We start from the raw sequence: 23,632 nt of genomic DNA, 5'->3' as shown, positions 1-23,632 counted from the left end.
GTTTTTAAAAGTGTAAAAAAAAAACATAATGGAGATATAATTAATTTTGAAGTTTTATTAAGTTTTAACAATGAAATTATGTGGTTTTTATAATCAATTAACACTCCCTTAATCATTTTTTACAAATTTTACAAATTTGTGACCAAAAAAGTCATTCGGTTTAACCAAAATTTCGTTTTTTTACCAAATGACACTTTTGGTTATACCGAATGATGATATTTTCAAACAATGCTAACAGACTGATATCTAGATAGCTAGCAAGTTAGCTTGATAACAAAAGGACAATCAAACATTTTATATTTAGTACAAGTTTTTAAAATATTACAACATTTTCCATGTTTTATATCGGTTGTACCGAAAAACCTGATGTTTGGGGACATGCGTCTGAGCAAGTGAAAACATTAATTTTTCAAATAGTTAAAAGAGAGTTAGTTACTTTGCTTCATGACCATGTGGTCCTTTGCAGGTGTCTGAATGATGTCACATCCTGTCACATGATACTGACCGCATGACTTGATCCAAAATGGTCCCTTATATTGGTTACTCCGAATAAAATAAATGAAATTCATTTTTCGGGACATTCTTTCTCATAATAAAGCAATGACTTCTACACATAATTCTAATACCATTTTTGCACCATGTTGATATATGATGTGATAAAATCATGGCAGAATAAAAAATATATACATTTATTACATTTTAAGATATTTTAATTACAAATGAAATGGTTGTATTGGCCTTTGGACAGTGACCTTTTGACACTTCAGAATCTTTAAAATACCTTTATATGTAGCAAAATATAATTAAAACCATTTTGATTCAATAAAAGAGACCTAGTTGTATTACATTACATACTTTGGATGTCACATCTTTGTTTTTTATTATTATTAAGGCCTTTGGACAAAAAAAATGGCACGTCACGTCAGGCTACCATTGTGAAAGATTCATTAGAAGAGTTCAAACACTCCCCCATCCTCATAAATCTGCACAGGCCTAAAGAGATACTCCCTTCAGAACGCAGGAGCTGGTCACACACCACATGAATCCTCACAACAGATGCTTTTCTTACTGATCACTGGATGCTTCTCGCTGAGATGGAGAAAAGAGCAGAAACATCTCATCATTCTCCAAGATCTGTACGGACAAAGAGGGAGCCATCACCTTCTGCTAAAGAGAGAAAAACCAAAGCACCCAAATCCGTCAAGCTCCAAGAGCCCCACAAAAGAAAAGAATAAACAGAAGTAACTGAAGAAAAAGAAAGTGGTGAAGCCAAAGAGGCTCAAATCATCTCCAGCAGCACGGTTGTAAATGTAGACAGCGTGAGGGAGCGAATAAAAGAAGATCGAGAGGAGTTATTGGGGTTATTGGAGACTGAGGGGCCTGGAGATGGTAAGTTTGGACAAGAAAATCTCAAAAAAGATGGAGAACCTGGGTTCTTCTGTCACTCATCATTCATTTTTCTCAAAAGGCTTGAAGAAGAGATACCTTGGAGTTTGTGAGCTGCTTCTCATTGTTTTGGTCCTGTCCGTGGTGATCTTCTTCTTTCCTATTTCAATCTGGTTCTGTGTGAAGGTATGCTTTCAGTTTTTGGGATTAAATATTACAAATTAAGTTTTATTTGGTAACTCAGTTCATTTCTAATAACTATCACTTATAACAGTTATCATATATAAAATTGTTTATTTGTAGATTGTGAGAGAACATGAGAGAGCTGTGATATTTCGGTTGGGGCATCTATTGCAGAAGAGACCCAGGGGCCCTGGTATATTTTTATTTACATATGAACACTTTTACATATAGTATATTTGCAGTTTTTATGTGAAAAATGTTATAATAATTTTTATAATACATCTAATTTTAAAATATTTTATTATTAATAATTAGTGCTGTTAAATCAAACAATTGCGATTAATCACATCTAAGTTTGTAAATATATAGTGTAATATATATATATATATATATATATATATATATATATATATATATATACACAAACTTATGTGTTAGATGTGATTAATGGATTTGACAGCACTATTAATAATTATTTGAATTAAAAAAAATTGATATCAATTTATCAATAATTGTTACTTTAATATTTTAGTGTTGATATTAATAATTTTATTATGTCATTTTAATGTTAATATTAAAAATAAATCATTTTAAAATTATTGTAATCATTTAATATTTTTGTATTTTATTACAAGCATGTTTAATGTTGCTGCAGGGCTGATGTTTTATCTTCCATTTTTGGATGTGTGCAATATAATGGACATTCGTCTGAAGATACTGAAGATCCCTCCTCACACGGTAATGTAACAAAAAAGCCTTTATATTTTCTGCATGTGGAAGTTTGTGTTGTATTTTCTGAGACAACCTCCGAGTCATTAAATGAAGTGCACTCTAAAAAGCCGACTACGACAAATACCATCCCACTGACACACATATATAAACATGAGGGAGGTAGTTAATAAAAAACTACCCCCCTCCCCCCCAAAAAAAAACAGGGAAAACAACTGATAAAATGTAAATGTGCACCATGAGTCACGCCAAAGAATGCAAAAGAATAAACGCCTTTGTTTAACAAGCCATATGACACATGTCATTACATCTTCAGGTGGTGACCAAAGACCTGGTGTGTACCGAAGTAAGTGCGGTGTGTTACTATTGTATCGAGAATGTGTCTGTGTGTTATTCATCCCTCGCCGGTGTCCCAGATGTGCTGCAGGCTCTGACCCAGGTCTCCGTCAGAGAGATACTGGCCCATCATGCCTTCACTGACATTTTGCTGGACAGGAAACGGATGGCCCAGGAGATTCAGGTAGACCACATCAGATACAACACCTCATGAGAGCCTGAAATAAGAAGTTTTTATGAAGTTTTCATTTGTTGTGCAGGCCACTTTAGATTCGATAACCTGCAGGTGGGGAATCAAAGTGGAAAGAGCGGAAATGTAAGTACATAAATAACAGATTAAACTCCAAAGGATGTTCCATCAAGTTACTCATAACGTATGTCCACTGTTGCAGAGAGGAAATCAGTCTTCCACCAGAGCTCCAACACAACTTTGCTGTGGAGGCCGAAGCAAGACGTCAGGCACAAGTCAAAGTAAGGGCATGTGTGCAAAATGAGATTCAAACCTACAACCCTTTAGTTACCAACCCCGCTGTATAACCACTGCGCTTCGTTGTATTACAGGTGATCGCGGCAGAAGGAGAAAAGGCGGCTTGTGAGGCTTTGAAGTCCTCTGTGGAGTCTCTCTCTGGTTCTCCGCTGGTCGTGCACCTTGGACTCTTACAGCTCCTCCACAGTCTGCGCTCAGAGCAGCCCGCTGTGGTCCTCAACATACCTCCTGATGTCCTGACCCAGTCCATCGACTTCGCCAGTTTGATCCGACCTGCTAATCAAGGCCTGGTGGCAGGTGACAGCTCCGAAGATGTACCAAAGACTCACCAATGATGTAAATACAACATGATTGTCAGTGTTTACTTATGAAGTCATGAACAGTTTCATACAACTAATTTTTTTAAGTAGGTATACATGATATATTGGTACTATATTGGTTAATGGCCAATATTCAAGATTTTTTCAATTTATCAGTATGGGTTGATATTCGTTTGTTCATGCGTCTTCTAACATTCACTTAAAGTTAATCTTTAAAAAGCACTATAATTTAATAACACTGTTAAATGTAATCTTATTCATTAATGATAATGTGATATGATACGTGCAATACAAGTACACTTCAAACACAGATGTGTCTATTATTTTGTCCCACATGAGCTCCGGTATTGTTTTTATTAATTTAGTGTTTCTTGGTGCCTCTGGACAGTTTCGGGCTGGCTTCAGGTTTCTGACTTCTTGTCTTAGCTTCAGAAGCTGCGACAGGGGTGCTGGGTGTCTTGGGTGCTGGTGTAACGTTCTTCTTGCTCACTGTCAAAAGGGAATATATAGGCAGAAAATAGAAATAGGTCCGTTCATATCATATATACACCACTTACTTTAATAAAAAAATTTTTACTTATTTGACCATCTATCAACTATATACCAGGGTTTTCACAGCAAAACCCGCCCAATTGCTTCTCAAAACCAGCCCAACTACGTTTTTGGCGGGGTTCCCCAGGTAAAAGTAGCATTCCAGGGGTTGCTTCAACCCGCGGACATGAAAAACAACCTGCGGCAACACTGTTAAAGTAGCCCAATTCTGCGGGAAAACCGTGGACTTGGCAACACTGCTATATACTGACACCTAGTGGTGTGGATGCAGCACATGGTTACAACATGGCAATTATGTTATTTTTAATAAGGGGTGAAATGTTGTTTAAATTGGAAGAAATTACTTTAAAGCCCAACTAAAAAGATCTCCCAACACAAATTAAGGTGCGGTCACGTTTACCATTGTTCGGCAAAATCCAAATTTAAGTATGAATCTACACAATTGGGAATTTGGGGGGAAAACCTTACTTCTGTGTGACCAGTGATTCATATTTAGTTACACTTTTGACAACAGACAAAAGACAATGGACTTTTGTGCCCACAAAATATGTGACCGCACCTTTAGTCTTGTTCGGTATCTGAAGTGTAATGGTAGCCTCTGACACACTTACACTTGGTCTCCACACTGGGCCGAGCCTGTAGCTGTTTCTCCAGATCTTGAATCTTGTCCAGAGCTGCCTGCAGGTCTTCCTCTGCTTTTAACGCTCGTACCTCTGCACTGATAGCTCGAGTCTCTACCTCTCTGGAAAATATAGCTTATGTAGAGAAGAACTATAGTTTACAGTTAAATACGTTTACAATACTAGTATTTTTCCTCACTAAAAAAAAAAAAAAATTTAAAATTAAAAGATTAAATCCGTGTTCCAGTCCGGGAAGAAAAAATTCATATACATCTGAGATGGCATGAGGGTGAGTAAATGATGAGAACATTTACATTTTTTTTGGGTGAAGTATCCCTTTAACTGATATAAAGTCAAAAGGAAGCAAAAGTATTGATGACTCATCTTGCACTCAGGGGCGTATTCAAATGTTTGTCCAATGAAATGCTCTCTAGACTGAGAAAGCCCCTCCCCCTAATACCAAGCACTTCTGACCATCAATAGCATGTAGCAAATCATACAAATGGTATCTAAAAGAAATTTTAGCATTAATATACAGTATAGACATTCTCTAGGCCACAAACAATGATTTACCAGCAAACAAAAGGGAAAAAATACTGATATTACCTTTTAAAATGATGCTGCCATCAAGGTGGTACTCCAAGTGCACAACATCCGGCATTTCCTTGACCATATCCAAAACAGTTCTGAATCCCAGTAGTCTGAGGGGAATGGGGAAGCCCAGCATGGTCTGGTAGTCTCTCTTGAGCTGCTCAGGGGTCAAGCCATGCTTCGCTGAGACCAAGAGAGAGCGGACATCCTTCTTCAAACCCGTGAGAAGCTGATCTTGGGTCATTCTCACAGCTAAAAACAAAAGTGGGACAGAATGTACTTACTAACAGCTGACAAAAATATGACAGTTTTAAAGTAAATATTGGTTCATCGTGATGTCAACACACGAGCTAACCAGCGAAATAATAACAGACAAAACAAATCACTGTTCATTGTTATTTAGGCTTATTGACAATATTGCTTTAACGCAACGTCTTTAAAAGCATACTTTATATGTATATTATTGTCTTTTATGGACAACTGATTACCTTTTGTGCAAGACAAAGGCGTTATATCGTTCCGTGCAGATGACACGACAGGCCACGTTTCTTAACAAACGCGAAGTTTGCATCACAGGTGCACTCAATGGAGGCGTCAGTGGAGCTAAGCGGACGTCAAAAATATCCTCCGAGTCAAAAGTATCCTCCGAGATGAACTTTTAAAAGTGCAGGTGAAACTGTATTTCATTAGCGTCTCTGTGGGCAGATACAGCAGGCTTCATGTGGCACGTGCTTTATCAGCAGTCGATCAAGCTGCTCGTTCTGAGACCGCATTTCTGAGTTTAAATTGTTTCTGTGGTATACTTTTACTTTAATTCACGTTATTTTTTAAACTAGTAGTGTAATTTTTACGGAGCCCCTAAAAGGACCTTTGCAAAAATAAAAAAAATTAAAGCTGCAAGCAGCGATGAAAGGGCCCTCGCACCCGGGCTCACCGCCACCCTTTGGCATCAGGAAAACAGTGAACAGGGGGTGACATGGATGCAAGTGAGTAAATACAGGAGAAATATAGCCAAGACATTTCAAAGTGCCAACAGGTGGCGCTTTGACCGTAACCGAATATTGCCATGTAGATGTCCTCAGGCCAGGACTATTATCAAACATGTGAAGTTTGGGGCAGATCAGACATCGTATGCCTGAGTTACAACAACTTCCTGTTTCATGGCGAAACATCGAACTTTGCCAGGCCGCCACAGACATGCCCTTCAGTGAAAACTCTAGATCTTCGCAATTTAATGTCTCAAAGGCCTTTAGATTAGACAGACCAAATATGATGTTGATCTGATTAAAGCTCTAGGAGGAGTTCGTTAAAGTACAACATGTGGAAATGGCAAAAACTGCCAACATTTTGTAGAGAAAATTCAAAATATCTCACTTCCTGTTGGGTTTACAAACCTTGCACCCCAGGGGCTTTTTTGTAGGTATTGGGCTGTTACATCTGTCTACCGAATTTCATAACTGTACGTGAAACGTAGCACGAAGGGAGCTTAATTGAAATTTTGTAGGTGGCGCTATGGAGCCATTTTGCCACACCTAATTCTGAAACCCATATCAGGGGCTTTTTTGTAAGTATTGGGCTGTTACATCTGTCTACCGAATTTCATAACTGTACGTGAAACGTAGCACGAAGGGCGCTTAATTGAAATTTTGTAGGTGGCGCTATCGAGCCATTTTGCCACACCTAATTCTGAAACCCATATCAGATGTAAATTTTCACCACTTCTGACACGTGTGCAAAGTATCATGAGTTTTTGAGAACGTTTAGGCCCTCAAAAATGCGATTCATTTTGGAGAATAATAATAATTGGCTAAGCAATTCCAATAGGGTCCTCTCACACCATCTGTGCTCGGGCCCTATATGGCGTTATTTTACTGTCAATTGTCGAGAGCATATCAATGTAATGCGCGAGCGCAAATCTGTCCACTCGCGCGCGGATTTCCTCTGCTCTCGCGCAAATCTGTCCGCTCGCGCGCAGATTTCCTTTGCTCTCGCGCAAATCTGGACGCGCGCGCTCAAATATACAGTGCTCTCTTATGAACTGCCTCTCCTCTCGCTCAGATATTGCGTGTGCACGCTCAAACTGTTTCCTGCGTGCTCAAACGTGTCCTGCGCGCTCAAACTCACTCAATAAATGCTGAAGAAGAGCAATTCATTATTAGTTAATGTTAACTAATGCAGTTAAATAATGTTAACGCAACCTTATTGTAAAGTATTACCAACAAACATCTTCTGATTTAAGACCGAACAAGATCAGGGTCAAATCGTCATTCCCTTAATACTTAATGTGGAGATCACATATACCACCATAGTCAATTTCTTTTGAGGTCTGGAATTAATGATTCTGATACATCAAATACATTTTAACAGTCACTGGTCACCACCTACTGGCAGAACAGTGTAACAACATTAGTTTCAACATTCATTTAGCTACTTATTTTAATTGCTGAAATCAGTGTATATTCAGACTATAAATTGTTATTGCAATACTTGCATTATTATTTAATGTTTGCAACACAGATGTAGCAATAGTATGTTGTTGAAAACACTTTGTGAAGCTGTTTAAAACATATAGCTAACATGACCACTGCTTTCAGCAGCAATGCAAAAGCAGGTTTAAATATTCTGGTATGATTGTAATTTCAAAAGGTTTAATAGACATAACCGAATCGTTGTCATTTAGGAATAAGATCGCGTTCTTTTGCTTAATCGTGCATACACAAGAGCTTAGGTAGTTTTGTATGTCATGTTTTATACCAGACCTCAAAAGAAATTGACTATGGTGGTATATGTGATCTCCACATTAAGTATTAAGGGAATGACGATTTGACCCTGATCTTGTTCGGTCTTAAATCAGAAGATGTTTGTTGGTAATACTTTACAATAAGGTTGCGTTAACATTATTTAACTGCATTAGTTAACATTAACTAATAATGAATTGCTCTTCTTCAGCATTTATTAATATTTGTTAATGTTAATTTCAACATTTACTAATACGTTATTAAAATCAAACGTTGTATTTGTTAACATTATTAAATGCACTGTGAAGTAAACAACCAACAAACAGCTGTATTTTTAACGTTAACAAAGATTAATAATTACAGTAATGTATTGCACATTGTTAGTTCATGTTAGATAATACATTAACTAATGTTAACAAATAAAAACCTTATTGTAAAATGTTACCTATTTTTTTTTTTTTTTAAATTCAACACAAAACGTATGACCACAATAACTTTAAGAAACATTTTTTGTTTGTTTGTTTAGATAAATAGGGGTTTGACCTGTAATGTGATGCAGTTAGACTAGGTTACATTTGATAAATATTATTAAATTGTAAAGAAATAAAATATATATTTTTGTGAAAGAATTCCAGGCGCAGTTCACTCTCAGCCAATAAGATTCCACGTAGCATTTTCATGGATCAGTCGTCTCTTCTGATTGGTTTATAACTTTTGACAGCGTTTAATCCAAAAGCGCAAATTAATTTCTGCAAGAGCACGGAGAGATTCGTGAGTGCACATGTGCAGTTTGAGCGCGCAGGACACGTTTGAGCACGCAGGAAACAGTTTGAGCGTGCACACGCAATATCTGAGCGAGAGGAGAGGCAGTTCATAAGAGAGCACTGTATATTTGAGCGCGCGCGTCCAGATTTGCGCGAGAGCGGACAGATTTGCGCGAGAGCAGAGGAAATCCGCGCGCGAGTGGACAGATTTGCGCTCGCGCATTACATTGATATGCTCTCGCGTCACAATAATGTGCTCTCGACAATTGACAGTAAAATAACGCCATATAAGCGCTGTTAGAATTGAATGGAGAAAATAAGCATTTCTCTGCCACCTGTAAGGATGCGTTAAATCCGACAAATTGGTTTAATAAAGGGCCGTTTGATCTTGTGAAATATGAAATTTTAGTACGCCTACATTTTACAGTTCCAGTATTTTTACATGGGAAAATATAAATATGGCCTACTGCCCTAACGAAATTCAAAGTTTCATCATTTTTACTGTACCAATATTTTTCATGAACCATTAAACATGGCATTATGACAACACTGAGCCCATTTCATAGCGCGATTCTTGGAATCAAAGTTTCATCATTTTTACTGTACCAATGTTTTTTCATGAATAATTTGAGCAAATATATCTTTATTAATTCATACTCGCATTTTCTTTATAATTTTGAGCAAATAGATCTTTATTAATTCATCCATACTCGCATTTTCTTTATAATTTTGAGCAAATAGATCTTTATTAGTGTATGCATATCCATACTCGCATTTTCTGCATATTTTTGAGCAAATAGATCGTTAATAATTCATGTGCGTCCATACCATCTTCTTCTTTATAATTTTGAGCAAATAGATCTTTATTAATTCATCCATACTCACATTTTCTTTATCCGTAGGATTCATCCTAGACGATCTGGTCTAAGAAAGCCAGATTTTGAGCAAATACAGCTGTATTAGTTCATGTGCATCCACTCTCATTTTCTCTTTAATTTTCATGATCTTTATTAGTTTATGTGCATCCATACTCTGGCATTCTTCATAGGCAGTGACGCACAAATGAAGTAGGTTATAGTATACACAAACCGGAAATTGTAACGCGTGCGCACGACATAAGTTTCTCGTGCGCACGCGAAAGTATCTCGTGCTCACCCAATACATTTCTCGTGCGCACGCGAAAGTATCTCGTGCACACGCGAAAGTTTCTCGTGCGCACGCGAAAGTTTCTCGTGAGCACGCGAAAGTATCTCGTGCGCACGCGAAAGTATCTCGTGAGCACGCGAAAGTATCTCGTGAGCACGCGAAAGTATCTCGTGCGCACGCGAAAGTTTCTCGTGAGCACGCGAAAGTATCTCGTGCGCACGCGAAAGTATCTCGTGAGCACGCGAAACTCCGTCATTTTTTTATTTTTGCAAAGGTCCCTTTAGGGGCTCCGTACTTTTTAAAGTTTCCATTTTACTTAAATGAAATAAAACTATACAAATTGTGATAAAAATCGACGGAGCCACGTGTTAAAAACACGTCACATGCATGTGTTGTTTAGTTTGTTTTTTATTTAAAACATCTTTTTTACATAATTTTTTTAAAAGCCAATGATAGTATTTGTTAACTTATATTTAAATAAACTGAATCTTTTGGCCAAAAAAAAAAAAAAAAAAAAAAAGAGTCAGACTTAGCAACAAATTGATTTGGTCAGATTTTGCTAAATAGTTTATTTAAAAAAAATCTTGTATATATTGTTTTAGTTGTTTTATTTGTTTATTTTATCGTTAAAAATACACCCACCCCCCCCCCCCCCCCCCCCCCCACACACACACACACACACACACACACGATGGTCTTTCTATTAGTAGTAAACTGAATAGCCTACATTTTTATCAAAGAAAAATGTATAAAATTGTCTTATTTTAATAAATGAGTCATTGACAAATAAGGTTTTTAAAAGTGTACAAAAAAAACATAATGGAGATATAATTAATTTTAAAGTTTTATTAAGTTTTAACAATGAGATTATGTGAGTTTTTATAATCAATTAACACTCCCTTAGTCATTTTTTACAAATTTTACAAATTTGTGACCAAAAAAGTCATTCGGTTTAACCAAAATTTCGTTTTTTTTACCGAATGACACTTTTGGTTATACCGAATGATGATATTTTCAAACAATGCTAACAGACTGATATCTAGCTAGCTAGCAAGTTAGCTTGATAGCTAGTTAACAAAAGGACAATCAAACATTTTATATTTAGTACAAGTTTTTAAAATATTACAACATTTTCCATGTTTTATATCGGTTGTACCGAATAACCTGATGTTTGGGGACATGCGTCTGAGCAAGTGAAAACATTAATTTTTCAAAATAGTTAAAATGATACTGATACTGACCGCATGACTTGATCCAAAATGGTCCCTTATATTGGTTACTCCGAATAAAATAAATGAAATTCATTTTTCGGGACATTCTTTCTCATAATAAAGCAACGACTTCTACACATAATTCTAATACCATTTTTGCACCATGTTGATATATGATGTGATAAAATCATGGCAGAATAAAAAATATATACATTTATTACATTTTAAGATATTTTAATTACAAATCAAATGGTTGTATTGGCCTTTGGACAGTGACCTTTTGACACTTCAAAATCTTTAAAATACCTTTATATGTAGCAAAATATAATTAAAACCATTTTGATTCAATAAAAGAGACCTAGTTGTATTACATTACATACTTTGGATGTCACATCTTTGTTTTTTATTATTATTAAGGCCTTTGGACAAAAAAAATGGCACGTCACGTCAGGCTACCATTGTGAAAGATTCATTAGAAGAGTTCAAACACTCCCCCATCCTCATAAATCTGCACAGGCCTAAAGAGATACTCCCCTTCAGAACGCAGGAGCTGGTCACACACCAGATGAATCCTCACAACAGATGCTTTTCTTACTGATCACTGGATGCTTCTCGCTGAGATGGAGAAAAGAGCAGAAACATCTCATCATTCTCCAAGATCTGTACAGACAAAGAGGGAGCCATCACCTTCTGCTAAAGAGAGAAAAACCAAAGCATCCAAATCCGTCAAGCTCCAAGAGCCCCACAAAAGAAAAGAAAAACCAGAAGTAACTGAAGAAAAAGAAAGTGGTGAAGCCAAAGAGGCTCAAATCATCTCCAGCAGCACGGTTGTAAATGTAGACAGCGTGAGGGAGCGAATAAAAGAAGATCGAGAGGAGTTATTGGGGTTATTGGAGACTGAGGGGCCTGGAGAAGGTAAGTTTGGACAAGAAAATCTCAAAAAAGATGGAGAACCTGGGTTCTTCTGTCACTCATCATTCATTTTTCTCAAAAGGCTTGAAGAAGAGATACCTTGGAGTTTGTGAGCTGCTTCTCATTGTTTTGGTCCTGTCCGTGGTGATCTTCTTCTTTCCTATTTCAATCTGGTTCTGTGTGAAGGTATGCTTTCAGTTTTTGGGATTAAATATTACAAATTAAGTTTTATTTGGTAACTCAGTTCATTTCTAATAACTATCACTTATAACAGTTATCATATATAAAATTGTTTATTTGTAGATTGTGAGAGAACATGAGAGAGCTGTGATATTTCGGTTGGGGCATCTATTGCAGAAGAGACCCAGGGGCCCTGGTATATTTTTATTTACATATGAACACTTTTACATATAGTATATTTGCAGTTTTTATGTGAAAAATGTTATAATAATTTTGATAATACATCTAATTTTAAAATATTTTATTATTAATAATTAGTGCTGTTAAATCAAAAAATTGCAATTAATAACATCTAAGTTTGTAAATATATAGTGTATATATATATATATATATATATATATATATATATATATATATATATATATATATACAAACTTATGTGTTAGATGTGATTAATGGATTTGACAGCACTATTAATAATTATTTGAATAAAAAAAAATTTATATCAGTTTAGCAATAATTGTTACTTTAATATTTTAGTGTTGATATTAATAATTTTATTATGTCATTTTAATGTTAATATTAAAAATAAATAATTTTAAAATTATTGTAATAATTTAATATTTTTGCATTTTATTACAAGCATGTTTAATGTTGCTGCAGGGCTGATGTTTTATCTTCCATTTTTGGATGTGTGCAATATAATGGACATTCGTCTGAAGATACTGAAGATCCCTCCTCACACGGTAATGTAACAAAAAAGCCTTTATATTTTCTGCATGTGGAAGTTTGTGTTGTATTTTCTGAGACAACCTCCGAGTCATTAAATGAAGTGCACTCTAAAAAGCCGACTACGACAAATACCATCCCACTGAGACACATATATAAACATGAGGGAGGCAGTTAATAAAAAACTAGCCCCCTCCCCCCCAAAAAACAGGGAAAACAACTGATAAAATGTAAATGTGCACCATGAGTCACGCCAAAGAATGCAAAAGAATAAACGCCTTTGTTTAACAAGCCATATGACACATGTCATTACATCTTCAGGTGGTAACCAAAGACCTGGTGTGTACCGAAGTAAGTGCGGTGTGTTACTATTGTATCGAGAATGTGTCTGTGTGTTATTCATCCCTCGCCGGTGTCCCAGATGTGCTGCAGGCTCTGACCCAGGTCTCCGTCAGAGAGATACTGGCCCATCATGCCTTCACTGACATTTTGCTGGACAGGAAACGGATGGCCCAGGAGATTCAGGTAGACCACATCAGATACAACACCTCATGAGAGCCTGAAATAAGAAGTTTTTATGAAGTTTTCATTTGTTGTGCAGGCCACTTTAGATTCGATAACCTGCAGGTGGGGAATCAAAGTGGAAAGAGCGGAAATGTAAGTACATAAATAACAGATTAAACTCCAAAGGATGTTCCATCAAGTTACTCATAACGTATGTCCACTGTTGCAGAGAGGAAATCAGTCTTCCACCAGAGCTCCAACACAACTTTGCTGTGGAGGCCGAAGCAAGACGTCAGGCACAAGTCAAAGTAAGGGCACGTGTGCAAAATGAGATTCAAACCTACAACCCTTTAGCTACCAACCCCGCTGTATAACCACTGCGCTTCGTTGTATTACAGGTGATCGCGGCAGAAGGAGAAAAGGCGGCTTGTGAGGCTTTGAAGTCCTCTGTGGAGTCTCTCTCTGGTTCTCCGCTGGTCGTGCACCTTCGACTCTTACAGCTCCTCCACAGTCTGCGCTCAGAGCAGCCCGCTGTGGTCCTCAACATACCTCCTGATGTCCTGACCCAGTCCATCGACTTCGCCAGTTTGATCCGACCTGCTAATCAAGGCCTGGTGGCAGGTGACAGCTCCGAAGATGGTACCAAAGACTCACCAATGATGTAAATACAACATGATTGTCAGTGTTTACTTATGAATTTTATGTAGGTATACATGATATATTGGTACTATATTGGTTAATGGCCAATATTCAAGATTTTTTCAATTTATCAGTATGGGTTGATATTTGTTTGTTCATGCGTCTTCTAACATTCACTTAAAGTTAATCTTTAAAAAGCACTATAATTTAATAACACTGTTAAATGTAATCTTATTCATTAATGATAATGTGATATGATACGTGCAATACAAGTACACTTCAAACACAGATGTGTCTATTATTTTGTCCCACATGAGCTCCGGTATTGTTTTTATTAATTTAGTGTTTCTTGGTGCCTCTGGACAGTTTCGGGCTGGCTTCAGGTTTCTGACTTCTTGTCTTAGCTTCAGAAGCTGCGACAGGGGTGCTGGGTGTCTTGGGTGCTGGTGTAACGTTCTTCTTGCTCACTGTCAAAAGGGAATATATAGGCAGAAAATAGAAATAGGTCCGTTCATATCATATATACACCACTTACTTTAATAAAAAAAGATCAATTTTATTTTATTTTTTTTTTACTTATTTGACCATCTATCAACTATATACCAGGGTTTTCACAGCAAAACCCGCCCAATTGCTTCTCAAAACCAGCCCAACTACGTTTTTGGCGGGGTTCCCCAGGTAAAAGTAGCATTCCAAGTGCTAAATATCACATTATTGGGGTTGCTTCAACCCGCGGACATGAAAAACAACCTGCGGCAACACTGTTAAAGTAGCCCAATTCTGCGGGAAAACCGCGGACTTGGCAACACTGCTATATACTGACACCTAATGGTGTGGATGCAGCACATGGTTACAACATGGCAATTATGTTATTTTTAATAAGGGGTGAAATGTTGTTTAAATTGGAAGAAATTACTTTAAAGCCCAACTAAAAAGATCTCCCAACACAAATTAAGGTGCGGTCACGTTTACCGTTGTTCGGCAAATTTTCATAGGCAAAATCCAAATTTAATATACATGACTGGGAATTTGGGGGGAAAACTTCCTTCTGTGTAAGCAGTGATTCATATATAGTTACACTTTTGACAACAGACAAAAGACAATGGACTTTTGTGCCCACAAAATATGTGACCGCACCTTCAGTCTTGTTCGGTATCTGAAGTGTAATGGTAGCCTCTGACACACTTACACTTGGTCTCCACACTGGGCCGAGCCTGTAGCTGTTTCTCCAGATCTTGAATCTTGTCCAGAGCTGCCTGCAGGTCTTCCTCTGCTTTTAACGCTCGTACCTCTGCACTGATAGCTCGCGTCTCTACCTCTCTGGAAAATATAGCTTATGTAGAGAAGAACTATAGATCTCATTAAAGAGAAATTTAAAATCACAATGCTAGTACTTACAGAAGCTCTTGCTGAAGAGATCTCACTGTTTCTAATGATTTGAAGGCATCCTGGGCATTTTCAGTGTGAGGAGACAGCACAAGTTCTTCAGTCTAGAAAAGATGAGAATTTTCATGATTAATGCTTTACACTATGTAGATTGGAAGCTGATCACAATGAGACGATACGGTACACTCACTCCTATAAGTTGAACGGTGTCCTCTCCTAAGTTCTTCTCAATGATATTGCCATCATGACCAACTAGCTTGATAACTGAGCCATCTTTGTCATGTCTGCTGGCCTTTTCATCACCCTGTGGAGGTGATTTGGTGGCAATTAATACTGTTCTTGGGTGCTAATCCATTGGACCAAGCTAGCTATAAGCCTAGTAAGCAAACAGCTTATATGAAAAAGTGTTAGTTACATATTCATCAGCTCTTTGGAAAGAATAAGGCCCAATGGCTGGCTCCTCTTCTTCTTCAGTAGGTTCCTCTGGTTGTTGCTCAAGCTACGAAGATGTACAAGGAAGTTATTCAAATTTTGTACTACTTAGCATTGCTGTATTCTACTAGAGAGTCCATGCTGATGTCACTCACAGGCTGTGTTACAGTTTTTTCAGACAACTGCAGCTCTACCAGGCTTCCCTTCACATTTGTCAGTAGTATCCGGCAGGTGTCCACCCACTCACCACACTCTTTCTGAACAAACACAGTGCAGAAGACATTATGGCATTTCGGGCGGGATGTCAATCTGTATTGCTACTCAAGAAAGAGATCATAATTGAGATGATCAGAGGGATTGCTAAGCACCTGAAGTTTGGCTAGTTGGTTCAACTCATTCTCTGTGTCATCCTGAGTTGAGTTCTTCCGGATCGCCTCCTCTACAATAGCCTGACAAGAGCTCCAGGACAAGTTGTGTAATGAATTTCTGCTTAACTACAACCAGCTAAGTTGTATCCTCTCAAGATATTAAGTTTAGTGAGGTTACCTTGTGATATACTTGGAAAAGTAGTCAAGCTTCACAGAGAGGTTCCTAGCATCCTCCTCCAGCTTCTCAACAGACACGTCCACTATGAAGTTCAATTCGGGCGTTGGAAGATAAGGTTCCTGCTCATCCGAATGGACTGGCACCATTAGTAGCAGAAGGTCCACCATCCAGCGAATTAGCTTAGTGTGAAGTGAAGTTACCTGCCAATACAACATGAGATCATTACTCATGGCTTAGGGCAGGGGCATCCACTCCTGCTTCTGGAAGTCCACCTTACTGCAGAGTTTCACTTGAATCTTAGGTAACACACCTGAACCAGCTAATCAAGGTCTTCAGGATTACTCTAAATGTGCAGGGCTGCATTTCCCAAAAGCATAAGTAGATTGTAGAGACCATTGGCTTACAATGCTTTTGAGAAACACAGCTGTCCTGCCCTAAGCTATGAGTGATGATGCTTGTCTTGTCAAACCCAGGTCAGTTAAACTCTGCAGTGAGGTGACTTTCAGGAACCCTGACTTAAGCCCGGAACACACCCTGCCGCCGGGCAGTTTTTGTTCATCGGCCGACTAAGTTTTCTCAGTGTGTTCTGCACTGTTGGCTGAAGTTGGTCCTCATTGGCGTCGGAGCTCGTCAGTAAGTCGGGCCATCTGATCATTCTGATTGGCTGTTCAGCTACTGCTGGTATGGAAAGGAATTTCTTCTTACGCAGGCGCAGAACGAACGCACTAATTGGCCGTCGGGTGTCGAGCATTGGTTTGGTGTGTCAGGGAAACTTTGGACCCAGACGCTGCCAACGTGAGCCAACCCCGCAGTCTGCTTTCATCGCCACTAGATTGTCGGCGTCGGCTTGGTGTGTTCCGGGCTTTAGGGCATGAAAGAAACGTTACACAGGCCTGGGTTGTACCTCATCACGAAGCCTCATATTTTCACAGTCGAAAAAGTTTTCTTGAGAGAACATGAATTCCTTCATTGTCTTGAAGACATCATCCAATTCAATCCTGTCACAGGTACATACAGGGAAATTGGACAGTTTAACCAGAAACATGAATCAAGTTCTGTGTTTCATGCATTTTGTTCCAAGTTTCTAGCCATGTATTAATCACTTTCTTTTACCAAGTAATACCAGTAGATAGCAAGGTACGCACTAGGTTTTTAAGATAGCTATAATGTTTGTCCCTTGCATCTCTCTTACTTGGTGTGGGGTTTCTTTTTAGCCCTGTCACGTTCTAACTGTGTGCTGTCCACTAGCAGAAGAGCCTCCTCAGACAGATTCATCATGTTTCTGAGAGCTTCTTCCAACTTAAGCGAATCACCCAAAGACTGCTCCTCTGGAAGTTCACTCAAAGCCTTTAACCTTCTTGACCAGAACTCCATACTTTCAATAAGCAACATTAGCATTGCGTGAATACCTGCAGTAACAACCAAGAGCAGACATTGTTATCCACTGGAGAAAAAAAGACTATGTAGGAATTAAAGGCCTTGGTTCTCACCACTTTCTCCATTGATACGGATTCCCAGTTGATTCTGGAGTTCAGTTATGGTCTTTGCCAGCTCCCTCATGGCCTCCTGGCCTTTAGGTGGCACTCCATCTGGACCAGGGTGTCTTCTAAAGAGCTGGAGACAAACCTCAATCCAGGACTCTTGTAGGTTTGTTAACATTTCAAGTGTTTCCTGACCAGACACTAGGTCCTCGCCTCCATAACGCTCACACTGCTGTGTCAACACCTATATTTGGACATAGATAGCTATAATTTTTACATTTAAAGTGGAAAGTGGAATAATTTTACAAAGATAATTGAGTAGGAAATAAAAAAAAAAGTATTGCTAACCTTTGACCATTGCTTCAGGTCTTGAGACAGCTCATCTTCTGAAGACTTGTTAACTTTCATATTAGGGTTCCTAATAAACCATAAGAGAGCACATAAAAGTCAATAAAAATAAATAAAAAAAATACAAAGAAAAAAAAAAACAGAATTTGCTTCACTGACCTTGATCTGTCTTCATAAAATTTGTGCCACTTGTCGACGTTAGCGTTGACAGATTTGATGGTCTCGCATTGGTTGCTTTCAGCCTCTCTGAGATTCTTCATGAAGTTGGTCATTTTATCTTTCCATTGGTCAGTCAATTCCATGATATGGGATACATCCTCAGAGTCCTATGAATAAAAGTAACATGAATATAACCATTAGTTTACATGTTAAGGTCTTGACAGACTGAGTTAAGAGGTATTGTAAGTGTTTGTACCTTTGTTGTTAGAAAACCAATGAAACGATCTGCAGTCTTGGCCCAGGTCTGCTCACTAATATTTAGCCGTCTGACCAGATAAAGTTTATTCATCTTTATAATCTGAAAGAAATATGTCAGACATTTAGACTCAAATATTATAAATTCTGTCAATATTTGATTCTGTCAGTTGTGAGTTAGTGACTTTAGAGTAAACAAACATGGCGGCGATGGATAAGAAAACATGGCGATGATGGACTTTTTTTTACAGAAAATTTGCGGAAATAAAAGAAAACAATTTGGATAGTTGTGGAGATTGTTATGCTGCCGTCTTGCGTCAGCTCGCTTTGATTTGGTATCGTTTCGTTCCACATGACTATCTACAGACTGCGTGCGTGTTTGTCATTGGGGTTTACCCCACACAACAGGATTTGTGATCGTAAATATTAAACATGTTGGATATTTAGGATTTGAGATCGGTGCGGACCTGATGTTCTTCCGAGCAGATTCAATCACTCTTAACACACCTCACATCACAGGAAAATCTGAAGAACCATCAAGATAATCGGGACTTTACCTAGGATTGTCAGAAGGGGAGAATTGGGCCCGATTATCTTGTAGTGTTCGGGTGCCTTAACATGTCAAGGAGAATGTCACAAAAGATCACCTTGACTGCAAGACTGTAGGTGGCTTTTCTCCAGAGGTCTCTTTCATCATATAGCTGGGACATCTGTCCTTCAAGTCTCCTCCTCTGCAGCTCATAAAGATCATGGTACTCTGCTACAATACTGCAGAAAATGAATGTTATTTCAACCAGACAGATATATAAAGTTTCAATGAATCAATGTGAATCGGTAGTAAACACTATGTTCACACATATAAACAGGTTTAATGATTAATTCACGCACTTTGCATTGCGTTGTGACTCCTCCAGGGCTTTAGCAAGCTCCTCTTTGGCTTCCTCCGCCTCTTTGGACACATTCTCATCATGTTGTTTCAAAGAACTCAGTTCCCTTTTACAGGTTAAATATACAAAAGGTTGAAACGAATAAAAATCACACTCAATTGTCAATTTTTAAGTTGTGTTAAGCGTACATATTAAGCTTTGCAATGGAGCTTTTGAAGTGAATGATCTCTTCAGTGAGCCGGCGGTCTAGAGCCTTCTGTGCTAAGGTCTCTGTGTGAAGACCCTTCACCTGCCGTGGGATACGGTCGAGTAGAGACACATATCTCTGCCTAAACAAGTGGAATAGGAAGTGAGGTCACTCTCAAATGAAAACACAGAGAGAAAAAAAAGAAGAGGTAAAACAGTGATGTAGACCTGAGTTTGGCAAGGAGCTGACCCCTCTCGGCACATTCAACGCTGACCTGCCGGATTAGCTCGTGGAATACTATGTTGTAGATGTTCTGCTCAATTCGAACCAGCTCCAGTAAATTTTCAACCTGAAACACAATACATATTCTGTAAAGATACACTTTTCTATTATTGTAAATCATTATATTTAGTCATATTTATTCTTAATTTACCAACCTACATGAATCTGAATGATTTGTTTGTTTAATCCTATTAAATTGTTTGCTTTTAAAACCATTAAAAACATGTCCAATGTTCAAGAGAGGCATTTTGGTGACTATATTTTAGTTGTGGAAATCATTATTGTTAATATACCAAACCTACAAGAATCTGAATAATGATTCATCTACATTTTTTACACTTGAAGGGGTCATGATATGGATTTTTTTTTTTTTAATATGTTCCTTGAGGTTGTTCACTTACAATGTTAACGGTTTTTGCACAAAAAACAAGTATATATGGGGAAAACAACCTTCATTCTGACTCTTTGTCTGAAATGATCAATTTTTAAAGGGCGGCTCCTTTAAGGCTTGTCAGTAAACAGCCACTGTTATGATTGGCTAACGTCATTGCACAGTAGTGTTGTCAAAAGTACCAAGTTGGTACTGAAATTTTAAAAATGTGACGCTTTGAGCGCTATTGAGCGGATTCATAAACACTTCTGATTGCCCATTGTGTTCACGCTCTCATCAGATATGTATGTGATTGGCTACAATGATCAACGCGCTGAAGAAGTGTTTGAATTTGAAAGTGTTTTGAAAGCAGGAGCGTGTGTATCTGTGTAAGCGCTCGGTGAAGAGCTTCATTGATGACTATTTACAACATGTTTTTGAAGCGTTGATCATTGATCACAGACATATCTGATGAGTGAGTGAACACAAGGGTCAATCAGAGGTGTTTACAGATGCAATCATTTTTAAAATTTCAGTACTGACTTGGTATCGCAGTCGGTACTTTTGATAACACTATGCGTTTTGATAACGCATAGGAAACAGAATCAACGCCCGCTCGCTATTGCATGTGAGTAAGTGTATTGGAAACATTATCCATAAAGCTGACATTTACAGATAAAGCATTATGAAATAATTTATGGTTTGTGATGCAGCTGCTGTCAGATCCAATACAGCTGGCTGCTTCATCTTTCAACAAAAGTTTCTTTGCAAATTCTCCATTACACTCTGCCTTGTTTACAAAACAAAATGCTCCGAACAAACATCAACGCAATCCAGGACGCCATTAAAATAAACCATCCACTTGTTTCCAATCTTTCTGAAGTCTGTACAGAGACGTAAATGATCTGTTTAAACTGGACATGCCAAAGCGAATGTTCTTTCACTCTTCCATTTGTCATGTTGTTTTAAGCTGAAACTTGCAGGATGTTTTAATGGCACAAAGACCTCTTATATGTAAAAAGATCAAAGAAAATTTGATCTCATGTCATGAGCCCTTTTAAAAACCCCTAAAAACTAACCTGCGAGAGTTCGGTTAGCTCTTGAAGCTCTTGATTGACACCTGCTTTTTCCAACATTTTGTCCATCACCTTCAATAACTGCATCACCTCAAGACGACCACTTGGTTTCCTAGTTGTTGTTTAGGAAATACAAGTATTAATATTGATATCAATAATTTCAAATAAATAAAGAAAAATTAGACATGCATATCACATGTCTTCCTAGTTGTTGTATAGAAAATATTATAAATATTTAAAATATTGATCATTTTAAAATGAATGAATTTTAAATACATAAAAAAACAAATAAATGAATGAATAAACAAATATGTTAGAGCAACTTACATGGATGGAAAGACTCTTAGCTTCTTCTTGTCATCTTCTAGGAGAACTGTGAATTTGCTAAAAAAAAAAAAAAAATTTAAATACATAAAGCACAAACATTCAGCTGTAGTATAAAAAGATAGATATTCTTACTGACAAAAGCAGACACACTTACTCATCATAGCACTGCAGTCCCTTAAGGCCTTTGTTTTTTATGATGTGATATTCTTCTGGGATTAAAGTTTCCAGTGAACTCACGTCCTTCAACCCAAAAATAACAACATGAAGTTACAACATGTACAAAGACACTGTGTGCGTCAAATTCAGGTTATTCTCCTGTCACTTGCATTGTGATCTCCTTGAAACTGAGCAGAGCTTCGTTCAGCCATTGGTGGGAGAGACACTCGGTCCCTCTGAGACACCAGAGCATCACAGAGAAAGGATATGTCTCTGTTCAGATTCAAACAAACACAGTGAGCTAGAAAATGTCTCAGTGTATTATGGATAAACGTATATGTTATGTGTAATTGTTCATTCCAACCTTCCAGCTCCAGTCAGAGAGGTCGGCTGGTTAAGAAAGTATTGGTATTTCTTGCGTCTAGAGGGATGGTGCCACACTGCATCCGGGCGGTGCATTAAACATACCTGGTGAAAGAGGTCAAAAGAGCTGATTCAGTTACTAGAAACAATCTGAAAGGTACTCAAGGGCCACAAACCTTGAAGTCCTTAGGAGTTTTGGTTAATCGGAGGGGTCCGAGTCTGTCTTGAGGACATGCGGTGGATGTTAGAGTTGCAAGGAGCTCGTCTGGAATTAAATCGTCACACACTTGAAGGCTGCTTCCGTCTTTTATAGGTGTCCTCTCCCTCACCTGAGGAAGCTCTGTGGCCACTAGACAGATAAATAACATAAATAAAACAAATAAATAGGAATAACAAAAAAGGTATATGTGTGGCATATGTAAATGAGTATTAGGAGGAATAATAAAAAAGTAATTTGGTGATATTACATTAATAAATTTATAAATAAATAGGCTATTAAGAAAAAGGTTTAAGTAGACATTAAAAATAACAAAGAATAAAGCTGAAATGAATATCATATTATGAATATAAATGAATATAAATATTAAGATTAAAAGTTGGTGATGTGGCATTAAAATAAACATACAAACATATAAATATTAAGTCTAACAAAGGAAAAAAGTGGATGATGTTATTATTGATCATAGATAATCGAGTTTCCTCACTGTTATTGACCGCAGTAGTCGATCTCTTCGTCCGGCGACTCTCGGGTTTTGCTCCATCCGGAGGAGACGGGCTGCACTTGACAGACACCGACATACTGAGACTGTCTAAACTCGCTGGAAACTATTTACACACATATAACCGCAGAAAAGACGCAAACGCGCGAAAACATTAAACCTTCTGCCGTTACGCTTCACACAACTGTGCACGAGCTCCTACTCCAATAGAGCAGCTAATAAAAGTTTGTTGCCATGGACGCGTCGCGTCTCTATGTAACTTTCCACAGTTACAAAATCACACTCGAGACACTAACCTGTAGTAGAGACTACTTTGATAAAACAGTTTTTATTCTCTCGCTAACATACGTTTTTCCCTGTAGTAAAATTAAGCCTTTTAAATATTCATAAGTTGTTTTATGAATAATTTAGCAGGTCATTGATGTCATGGCAGCCAAACAAAGCCTAAACTGGTTGCTGGCCACTGTTGTTGTCGCTGCCGCTGCTAACTAAAACTAAAACTATTAAAAATAATTTTCAGTAATTGAATAAAAGGTGAAATAAAATAAAACATAGATATTAGATGTAAAACTAAATCTGGAAGGAAAAATTGAAATGTTGCTTTGGCAACTAACTGAAATAAAATTAGGTT

At 37.7% G+C, this 23,632-nt stretch overlaps 3 protein-coding genes and 1 pseudogene across 4 annotated transcripts; 2 read left to right on the top strand and 2 right to left on the bottom strand.

Moving 5' to 3' along the window:
• Positions 1 to 828: 828 nt before the first annotated feature.
• LOC125251876 lies at positions 829 to 3,751 on the top strand (annotated as a pseudogene).
• Positions 3,321 to 14,315, top strand: LOC125251883 (podocin-like). The gene is made up of 9 exons (XM_048164984.1): positions 3,321 to 3,457; positions 11,481 to 11,978; positions 12,058 to 12,161; positions 12,279 to 12,351; positions 12,819 to 12,901; positions 13,206 to 13,409; positions 13,486 to 13,541; positions 13,618 to 13,696; positions 13,787 to 14,315. The coding sequence occupies exons 2-9, from the start codon at positions 11,669 to 11,671 to the stop codon at positions 14,051 to 14,053; spliced, it is 1,176 nt and encodes a 391-aa protein (XP_048020941.1). The 5' UTR covers positions 3,321 to 3,457; positions 11,481 to 11,668; the 3' UTR covers positions 14,054 to 14,315.
• Positions 3,762 to 6,208, bottom strand: LOC125251900 (tudor domain-containing protein 5-like). Of its 2 annotated transcripts, none has more exons than XR_007181097.1 (4): positions 5,693 to 6,208; positions 5,220 to 5,456; positions 4,605 to 4,735; positions 3,762 to 3,930 (listed from the first exon to the last, which is right to left on the bottom strand). XR_007181097.1 is itself a non-coding variant. In XM_048164996.1 (4 exons), the coding sequence occupies exons 2-4, from the start codon at positions 5,446 to 5,448 to the stop codon at positions 3,803 to 3,805; spliced, it is 501 nt and encodes a 166-aa protein (XP_048020953.1). In that variant the 5' UTR covers positions 5,449 to 5,456; positions 5,693 to 6,199; the 3' UTR covers positions 3,762 to 3,802. The 2 variants fall into 2 exon arrangements, 1 of the variants encoding a protein (XP_048020953.1); XM_048164996.1 differs by having other exon boundaries at positions 4,605 to 4,748; positions 5,693 to 6,199.
• Positions 14,316 to 14,321: 6 nt separating the features above from the next.
• On the bottom strand, positions 14,322 to 23,439 carry axdnd1 (axonemal dynein light chain domain containing 1). Its single transcript, XM_048164866.1, has 25 exons — positions 22,987 to 23,439; positions 22,459 to 22,631; positions 22,284 to 22,387; positions 22,090 to 22,192; positions 21,918 to 22,003; positions 21,764 to 21,820; positions 21,440 to 21,548; positions 19,936 to 20,057; positions 19,710 to 19,850; positions 19,523 to 19,627; positions 19,282 to 19,402; positions 18,636 to 18,737; positions 18,380 to 18,546; positions 18,221 to 18,290; positions 17,882 to 18,116; positions 17,584 to 17,800; positions 17,296 to 17,389; positions 16,392 to 16,591; positions 16,214 to 16,304; positions 16,001 to 16,102; positions 15,829 to 15,912; positions 15,604 to 15,717; positions 15,426 to 15,517; positions 15,217 to 15,347; positions 14,322 to 14,494 (listed from the first exon to the last, which is right to left on the bottom strand). The coding sequence occupies exons 1-25, from the start codon at positions 23,078 to 23,080 to the stop codon at positions 14,367 to 14,369; spliced, it is 3,042 nt and encodes a 1,013-aa protein (XP_048020823.1). The 5' UTR covers positions 23,081 to 23,439; the 3' UTR covers positions 14,322 to 14,366.
• Positions 23,440 to 23,632: the final 193 nt, after the last annotated feature.

Source organism: Megalobrama amblycephala, linkage group LG2, assembly GCF_018812025.1.
Source record: "Megalobrama amblycephala isolate DHTTF-2021 linkage group LG2, ASM1881202v1, whole genome shotgun sequence".
Lineage (NCBI taxonomy): Eukaryota > Metazoa > Chordata > Actinopteri > Cypriniformes > Xenocyprididae > Megalobrama > Megalobrama amblycephala.
The sequence above is the reverse complement of the archived record's forward strand: the minus strand, read 5'-3'. Positions and strand labels throughout refer to the sequence as shown.